Genomic DNA, 9,943 nt, shown 5'->3' with positions numbered 1-9,943 from the left:
TGTGTGTGTGTGTGTGTGTGTGTGTGTGTGTGTGTGTGTGTGTGTGTGTGTGTGTGTGTGTGTGTGTGTGTGTGTGTGTGTGTGTGTGTGTGTGTGTGTGGTTATACACAGTATGAGCGTTTAGAAGTATAATGGGGAAATGTATATTTGGATAGTGTGACATGTACTGTTAACATGTTGGATAAATGCAAACATCACTAAAAAAGTTATAATGGTCTCCTGCCAGAAGTGTGTGACACTATGAGACACCAGCAGTGGAAAAACTTAAACTTGTATTTTTCCTTTCAGGAAGACATCTGTAAAACTAGAAACTGTTGTTTTATTTACTTTATTACTGGTTCTATTATGATGCGTTGTAAGCTATAACATTTACCGTTGCAGACAATAAGTGAAACTGAAGAGATAGTCGGTTATGTCAGAAATACAGAGTCTGAATCTGTATAATGTTTTTAGTTAGATGACTTCAGGGTGTGAGGGTTTCTGTAATAATAGTGTGTATGGAATATGACGTCTGTATTTAATATTATGTTTGACTCTCCTTTACATTTACACATTGTTATGTTGATTCCTCCATCTCATTCTGTACATGGGTCCAGTTTTTCTGACTCTTAATAAAGACTGTCGCTCTGGAATACATCCTGTTGTCTTTTGCATGCCTCCTGTCTCCTATCCCCCCCATTAAGCCATTCGTTTTTTAAGTAGGGTTTTCCTAGAAAACATGTATAGACTAACACAAAAGGAATCCCTCAAAATCTCTGTTATTCTCATTCTGCTGTTGGAGTATCTCTGGGCGTAAACCTCGATTAAAAAACGTAGCGACCAGCTGCCAGAACATAACATCCAGAGGAGGTGCTGATGTAACATGGCAAGAAGACAAAGCTCAATTCAAAACCAGAGGGAATCTTCTGGTTGGCTTTTACCCTATTGGGCACCCTAAGCCTCGGCCCTACTCTTTCTGCCTTTAATTACTATGACACACTGATGCCATGTTTGGCAAGTCACAACACATTAGGATTAGAAGCGCTAATTAAATAGGCTAGTAGTACATCAATACAAGTGAACTACAGGGTAACTGTTTCTTTCTGGGATCCTTATCGCCATTTTTACTCAGACTCTGTAGGACTTGAGTCTTCTCTGAAAAACTGGAGAGTGACTTGGACTTGCCGGAAAGATTCAACACAAACAGAACGAACCATTGACTGAGAAACAGTTAATGTAACTTTATAACTTATGTAATTTACTAATTTGGTCAAAGCTGAGAGTTCAGCTCAGTCCCAAAGGTGTTTTTATTTATTTCTTTGCAGAAGGTTATTTGCTGCATTGGAGGTACAGTGTAGATGGATGTAGTTGTTTTGATCAAGCTGACTGTAAAGGCCATGGCATGTGATTCATATAATTTTCATACTAACGAAAACATCCAGTGATCGCTCGCACAACATATGGAAGCATCTGAATTCTTAATGTTTCTTCATCTCTATCTGTCTTCCTTCTATTTGTCACTAATTTCTGAAGTCATCCAAAATGGACCCTGAATCTTAAAAGGATTTGATTGAAATGGCGAATCTTGTAACTGTGGCCGGCAACAAAAAAAACAGCAAGAAACTGAATTCAACGCTCAATAATTCATATTCCAATCCTACACATCTTGTGCTTTTAAGATCCATTAACCGATCATCCTATCACCAAGGGCTTAGATTTGAAATAACAGTGTTTACAATGAGTTCTCTGTTTTGTAGGAATGGTTAATGTAAATAAATGAGCACACAAATACAATTTTCTATGCTTTTATGCTATTAAATTATTTAAATTGCAAGGTTCGGTCACATCAAGAACATTAACAGTAATTTCACCTTTAAATATTGTATGTAATGAATGATTTCTACGACTAAAAGAGACTTTTTACGAGGTCTCCATCCATCCAGGCTCAGTGTAGCAGTGTTTGTTTAAAGCATGCGTGCGTGCTTCCATGTGAAATTCACACTGAACTTGCCATCAGGATGTGTTTCTTTGAAATCTTTTCTCTCTCGTTTGGTTCTCTCGTTTCTCCTCTTCCTGTTCCCTTTCCATTTCCTTTGACCTTTTCCTGTGCAGCCATGATTTTAACTTCCTCTTTATGTGTGTGCTTGCGTGTGTTTGTGGATGTGCGTGTTCAGCTGAGTGTGAGCATAAGATCCACAGCCCCAGCGGGACCCTGAGCAGCCCCAACTGGCCGGACAAGTACCCCAGCCGTAAGGAGTGCACCTGGGACATCACCGCCACACCCGGACACCGAGTCAAGATCGTGAGTGATCTGAGATCAAGCGGATTGTGAAGCTTCTTTAACCCCTTTTCCTTTAGCATTACTGGCCCTCTTCCCTTCCTCATAAATAAGCATTATTCTGTCTGTGGGGTCATATCTCATGTTAAACCCGCAGGCTGCCCTCCCCCCTTCTCTCACTATGATCTCTCTTTCCCATGTTCCACTTATGAAACCCAAATGAGAACGGGGGGAGAAAGTGCGCGTTTGTATATTCGGGCTAACTGCAAGCGTGTGCTCATGCATTAGAGGCCTTGGGCCGTGGCCATCTGTGTCCTTGTGGCTTTCTGCGTGTGTGTGTGTCAGCGTATGTGTGTTTGTGGGTGCATTTAGCCTGCATGTACACACACACACATGCATGTAAGCATGTATGATCAACACAAATAGTCATTTTTACTTTATTGAGTTGCAGCGGATGTATGTATTTGAGAATATACCAACATATAGTGTGTCATGTGCATGATGGCTGCACTGAGGACTTCCAAGTGTGATTGTAATTTGTAGGAAGAGAGACAGAAAGATAAAGAGGAGAACATTATGTGAGAGAAGGAATGGAATTTCTCCTGACTCAGGGTGATTTCCAGAAGATACTTAACACCTTTTCAAAAGTTGATTGAGTGTATCGAGACACAAACCATCAAACAGGCCTTTGAGCATGTGGTCTAATTTTGTGATACACTTTTACGCTTCATACCATCACGAACACTGTAGATAAACAGCTGGAATGCTGGCTGCATTATTCACACACTTACCTGCATATCCTGTACCTAGAGCAGGGGTTGTCAAACAAAATTTCATCGCGGGCCACATTTGCATAAAGGTTGCACTCAAAGGGCCGGTTGTAACTATATAAATATATAATATATATATAAAATAATGTATTATATTACATTATTGCCTCTGAATTGGATTATTATCGGATAGGATAATAACTTAGTAATTAACTACGTCTGAACGCAGAAGTCCAGGGCAAATCATTGCAAATCTCTTCAGTGCACATGTCACAAAACGAGATGCATTGTGGGACATGTAGTTTATGGGCAACCTGCTTCTGTAAAGTGGCATGTAACCGTATAATAAACGTATTATATTCTTTGCAAGCTCTTGCAGGGCCACATAAAATGAAGTCGCGGGCCGGATTTGGCCCCCGGGCCTTGAGTTTGAGACCCCTGACCTAGAGCATCATAAAGTACATGAGGGGGGAGATCAGGGTCATTTATGCCCCACACTGACATGTCCTCCTCTGTAACACTTATACTGTAAGTACATTAAAAGGAGCAGTGACAAAAAGCTTTTTACTTTCTCTGCTGAAATTCAGCAATGACGGTTCCCATGTGTTTAAAGTCAGCTGATGACCTTACTTTGTAGTCTGCTCCTACATGGGCTTAATTGTATCTTGCCAATATGTAATAATAATGTAAAAGAATGCATGCAAGCAAAGCTTATTGGGACCATATGTGCAGTTAACGACGCAGCATCAACGACTTTTTTTGATAATGATTTATATTCCCGATTCCTTAATTAAATATATGGTCTACTCTACAATATATCAGGAAATAGCAGCCGCATGCTGATGTTGCTGCATGCATGTTATAAAAAACAGTCATCAACCGTCATTTAGTGTTTATCTCTTATCTATGCTTGCATAACTGAAAGTCATAAAAAAAAGCACATTAAGTACTTTTTGGCACCTGATTTAAATGTGTGACTACATTTATTTTACGCACTAACACACACATATGAAATGTGTTGTTGTGTGTGTGTTGAGATTAATAGTGGTGCTCTGTATGAGCGCGTAATGACATCACAGCGGGATATATTTAAAACCAGAAATCTGAGTGTAGACTTGAGATTAAGGTCATTCAGTTATTGTCTCACACAAACACACACACACACACACACACACACACACACACACACACACACACACACACACACACACACACACACACACACACACACACACACACACACACACACACACACACTACACAACTACGTAACTACTCGACAACAACACACACACACACACACACACAACTACTACTACACACACACACACACACACACACACACACACACACACACACACACACACACACACACACACACACACACACACACACACACACACACACACACTAAACTCTCTTGGGAGAAGTAAACAGATCCACAAACCAGTATCTCACCGAGCTACAGTCAGAAACATCTGGAAGCCATCACGACCCCTCAATCAAACACTTCCCCTCTCGGTAAAGACATCCGCACATCAGCCCACCTTCGCTCTCCTCCCTCTTTCCGCCTGGCCGGTAAAATCAGTGCGGTACGGTGTTTGTGGTGGCGTCATGGAGCACGGTTCAGAAGACAATCAGAGATGTGTATGAGTATGAGTATGTGTGTGTGGTTGTGGGTGTGTGTGTGTGTGTGTGTGTGTGTGTGTGTGTGTGGGTGTGGGAGAGACGCCTGCAAGGTGTTATGACTCAGCTCACGGTGACTTGATTAGATTAGTAGTCGTGACACTGTGTACATGCATGTCAGTGTGTAAGCAACGTGTAGGCAAAGAAGCAGGCGTTTTTGTTCTGCAGATTTATATCAAAGAATATAAAATGCTAATATTTTAATTCTGGTTGAAAGAGCTTTACAGATGTGTAACATTGACGTAAGATTATTTCGTAGTGTTCCCTGCATCTCTACGAAATGTGTCTCATTTAGGAAATGTTAAGTTCTTTCTTCACCAATATTGCTGTCTTTGACCACGATAGGCAGCTGTTTTTTACACATGTAAAGCTCCTACAAACCAACTAGCTGGTTATGATCATGGAGCACTAAAAAAGCTAAAAGGTCAGATCATTCTCTCAGGGTTTGGTGGAGACCAGAAGAGCGCTACAATCAAAACCGCCATGGTTTCTTACCACACAGATTGCTTCAGTTCCATCTGCTATAGGTTTGAGGGATCTGTGTCTAAGATCTGTGCATCATCTTAACCCAACAGAGGTTGATGGAGTTATGTGTTGTTTAAAGCATTGAAAATCACAAAACTTTCCTTCCCAGAAACGGTGTCCCTCTTTATTCTGATTGTACCAGGGGCCTAGCCTTCAAAAAGGTTTTCATTCAAACTATTTTCTAATAAAGAAATAGTGATTGGTACTCTTCTTCTCTTCTACACCTTCTTGCCTCTCACTCAGTGCTCTCTCCTCTCTGCTTCCTTTCCAGGCCTTCAATGAGTTTGAGATCGAGCAGCATCAGGAGTGTGCTTATGACCATCTGGAGGCCTTTGACGGGGACACTGACACGGCAGCCATCTTGGGTCGATTGTGTGGCAGCAAGATCCCGGAGCAGCTGGTCTCCACTGGAAACAAGATGTACCTCCGCTTCATTTCTGACGCCTCGGTGCAAAGAAAGGGCTTCCAAGCTACACACTCCACAGGTGTGTGTGTGTGTGTGTGTGTGTGTGTGTGTGTGTGTGTGTGTGTGTGTGTGTGTGTGTGTGTGTGTGTGGAAGAATGACCTGTTATAAAATAACACTTATGTTAGATTTTGTTTCTGTAAAGAGCATCACTGACAGTCACCAGACTGACTTGTAAAGTTTGAATAGATTTTTAAAGAGCAATAACTCCCCCCAGTGGTTCACAACAGCACATGCATGATGAAAATCATTTGTGAAATCTGACTAGAGTTTATTGAGTCTTTAGGAAAACACAAAATGTAACAAATGCCAGATTTTTCAGATTTAAAATGTCCCTCTTTCCTGACCCTGTGTCTCTGCAGAGTGTGGAGGTCGTCTGAAGGCAGAAGCTCGTCAGAAGAACCTCTACTCTCACTCCCAGTTTGGAGACAATAATTATCAGGGGCACACTGACTGTGAGTGGCTGCTGATGGCCGAGCAGGGCTACGGCATCGAGCTGAGCTTCATCACGTTTGAGGTAGAGGAGGAAGCTGACTGTGGTTACGACTACATCGAGCTGTACAACGGGTACGACGCCAACTCACATCGACTCGGTCGCTTCTGCGGCTCAGGGGTAAGATTTTTGTTCTTATTAAAGGCACATTTTTCACCATTTGATTGACTTTTACACCAAAACGAACAACAAATACATTCCAATAAAAATAATTGCTCATACCTTTAAAGGCAGCCATTAGATATTTCCAAATAAAAAATTCAAAATCATAACTTTTATTAAGATTACGTTTTTTGTTTTAACTTTAATAATAAAATTTTCCTGTAGAGAATATTGTGTCGTTTAATAATCACTGAATTTCTAAATTTGTCAAAGGAAAAAAAGCAATTGGTACAGAGATTCATGTATTTTGTTGACACCTGTAACCAGTAGCATTAATACAACACCTTTGTCCCCTCTCATCAACATTTTGAGCTAAAACTGCTAAAACTGCTGAACAAAGGTTCCCTATTTAGGAAAAAAATCTGATTTATTTACTTTAGTATAACAAAAATAAAAAAATGTATCAATAACACAGTGGAAAAATTACCTTTATCTTCAACTATAAGTAAAAGACTTTCCACCAATAAGAATACAACAGTCAAACCGGTCTCAAAAGTCTTCTAGTTAATGTTCATTTTTTACAGAGCTAATGAAAATGTTTCCTGGAAGTTGGGAAACTATGCCTAAAAAACACACATTTGACATATAGTATATTATATTTTGATATTAAAGGCCAAAGTTATACAGTACTCTCTCTCTCCTCCCCTCAGCCCAGGGAGGGGATCTACTCGCCCGGAGGTGCTATGCTGATCCGTTTCCATAGCGACGACACAATCAGCAAGAAGGGCTTCCACATCCGCTACACGAGCACCAAGTTCCAGGAGAGCCTTCACACCAGGAAATGACCTCAGACACATGCAGCCCGCCACCTCTGACCTCTGTGCAGCCCCCCACCCCCGTCACCCTGACCTTCACCATGGCAACGAAAAAAATTACAGCCCTTCCCTTCTGCTCGGACCCGACGTACAGAAGAGGACGTCCGCGGGAAGAAGACGACAGTTTGACGTGAACATTAGTCTCTCTCTGCGGGTCATCAGACAGGAAACACATGAGGGCTGGTTTTCATTTCTGCACATCAAGATACAGTGTGGATACTAAAGAGTACAAACACAAACACACGAGATTCATATTCAGAATATAAACTATGGCTTCTCGAGGAGTAAGGAGCTTCTGCTGAAAAGAAAAATGCATCCAACACAGGAGTTTTTTCGGACTTCTTGTGCGACTTACTGTGATCAGACGGCTGCTCATACCCACAGTAACTGAGAGGAAACTCTAAAATAGACATTTTTATTGCCTTTGATGCCTGGGAACTGGTCTCTTCACCCCAGCTCAGATCGGCTGCAGATGATTTTAATTCACGTCTTATTGTAAAACCCATTGTGTTTACTGTATGTGTGTACAGAGAAAACAAACAAAAGGCTGTCATTTTTGCTTAAAGCTTATGCAGACGACCATCATGGAATGGGAGAAAAATATATAAAAAAATGCAAATGGAGAATTTCCAAATAATCTGTGATGTTATTGTAAAGCCTTGCATTATGTTGTGTGTGTGTCCGAGCGTGTGTCCATGCTGTTTTGGAGTTTTTTTGCACCATCTTGTAACAAACTTTCATGGATGTTTCCACCTCACCCCTCCCCAAAAATAAAAGTGGATATCGTAAGGGAATATTTTCACAGCTGTCTCTCGGAGTGACACGATTCTGATTGATGGAGAGATTCCCATGGTGCTAAAAATGAAACTACACTGAATGACAGATGACTGCGATTGGAAGTAAAGGTTTTCAGTAGGAGACAGTCGGCGTGCAAACAGCACAATGCATCAACAGCACTAGTCCTGTGGAACTACAACATTGCCTTAGAACCAAAATGGATGCTGTCCGAGAGTTTTCAAGGTTTTTTTGGCAGCATGTTTCATTCGTTGGAGATCTTGAATGGTTTTATCGTGAAAAACAAACATGGGAAATGTAGTCTGTGTGTGAGATCAAGTGTCAGTGGTGCATGAGTGTTTGTGTGTCATTGTTGAAGCTGCTTTCAGAGATACATATACACACATGCTTACACATCCACAAATGTTGTGCGCTTTTTCCCCCAACGTATCTCAGCACACACTTCCCTTTCTGTATATTTGGAGCGTGGAGAGCAAAGTGCTGTAAAGTTGAAAGAATATCAAGGTGCAAACAGGTTGCATCGTTTGTTGTGTTAAATGCAAAATGTGTAAGTGTGTGTTATAGGAGATTATAAAGAAATAATGTGCGTGTATGTCTGTAAGCTGTATGTTTTTAAGTTGAATCATTCATTGCTGTACGTGCCAAGCTCCAGGTGACCCGGATCCACTGTAGTTTTTGTTTTATCACTCAACCTCTGTGTCTGTAGTTCAGAGACACTGACATGACATCCTCTGCATCAGTCATTAAAATACACACAGGTCAAAACTACACTGTCTTTTGTGGATTTTTGCTGGGTTGTATGTATGGATGTACGTTGTTTTGACCTGTTGAGGCAGATAAGTGCCAAATATTGATCCTCAAAATCAAGGCATATTGTGTGATAGTTATTTATAAGTGTTTTATTTCACATGATAATTATATTATACTTATTATAGCAACCTTTATTGCAATTTTCTGTTTAAACCCATTACAAAGGTGAAGTAAAAGAAGCCACCCTAAAAAGTATTTGAATGTTTTCGTCAGACTACTATATTTCATGTTCCTCTAAAGCTCACTTATTCTACTTGAACAGTCATATTGTGTGTTTCTATAGAGCCTGGAATAACACTTTAAACCTAGTCAGTGTTACATTTATTTATAATCAAATGATAATCATTTGGGAAATATGATTATGATCACTTGGTAACCAAGGTCAGCTAAGAATATACGAGTTGTCCTACTGTCAAAAATAATGTCTAAAAAATTAATGTTGCTCTAGAAATGAATATAATGCTGTGTATCAACTTCCAATAAATAAAGTCGCTAGGCTTAATTAGGCTTATTATTTTTGATGCATTCTGAAGAAAGAGTCACCGCTGAAGTTGTTGTTCCTTGATGTTTAGTAAAGAAATAAAAACAATCACAATTGCAGGACCTCATGGTTAACAGGAAATAGCCCAGCTTAGCTCCTTTATCATCCACAAACCCTGCTTTTAAAAGCTGGTTCAAACCATCATCCAAGGCCGTAACCATGGAGTCAACATTGGGGGAGACCAAAAATTCTATCAAAATTTGAGTACTAATTTCCTGCCATTCTAAAGGAAAATATATTAAAATTCACTAACACATGGGATACTTTAAAACCTGTTAAACCCCATGCCCCCGCCCGTGGGGGCAAAACACAACAATATTTACGAAACTGTGTCTCAGGCATGGGCGTAGCGGGAAGCATCCTCAATGTGGGTGGGACAATTTGACGGGGGGTGTGGGCAGGTGGTGGACCTAACCTCCTCTAGGGGGGTCCGGGGGCATGTTTTTTAAAATGTTTAAGTTAAATGCATCAATCTGGTGTACTTTGAGAGCAACATTAGGGTCTAAATCTATGGATACATCTCTCAACACCCATATGAAACAGAACTGTAACAGATTTACTTTTACTTTATGCATATTTTACAAATCACTCCCCTAGCTACTATTCCTGAAAAGTTCGTTTTTTA

At 40.5% G+C, this 9,943-nt stretch overlaps 1 protein-coding gene across 1 annotated transcript in view; it reads left to right on the top strand.

Annotated features, from left to right (window-relative positions):
- tll1 (tolloid-like 1) overlaps positions 1–8,735 on the top strand; it is a 43,249-nt gene extending 34,514 nt beyond the window's left edge. The window contains exons 18-21 of the mRNA XM_010796523.1: positions 2,154–2,281; positions 5,510–5,723; positions 6,065–6,315; positions 7,008–8,735. Of these exons, the coding sequence (XP_010794825.1) occupies positions 2,154–2,281; positions 5,510–5,723; positions 6,065–6,315; positions 7,008–7,142 (728 nt within the window). The 3' untranslated portion in view covers positions 7,143–8,735. The remainder of the gene's footprint in view (positions 1–2,153; positions 2,282–5,509; positions 5,724–6,064; positions 6,316–7,007) is intronic.
- Positions 8,736–9,943: the final 1,208 nt, after the last annotated feature.

Source organism: Notothenia coriiceps, unplaced genomic scaffold (assembly GCF_000735185.1).
Source record: "Notothenia coriiceps isolate Sejong01 unplaced genomic scaffold, NC01 NC01_scaffold00037250, whole genome shotgun sequence".
In the NCBI taxonomy this organism is placed as follows: Eukaryota; Metazoa; Chordata; class Actinopteri; order Perciformes; family Nototheniidae; genus Notothenia; species Notothenia coriiceps.
The sequence above is the reverse complement of the archived record's forward strand: the minus strand, read 5'-3'. Positions and strand labels throughout refer to the sequence as shown.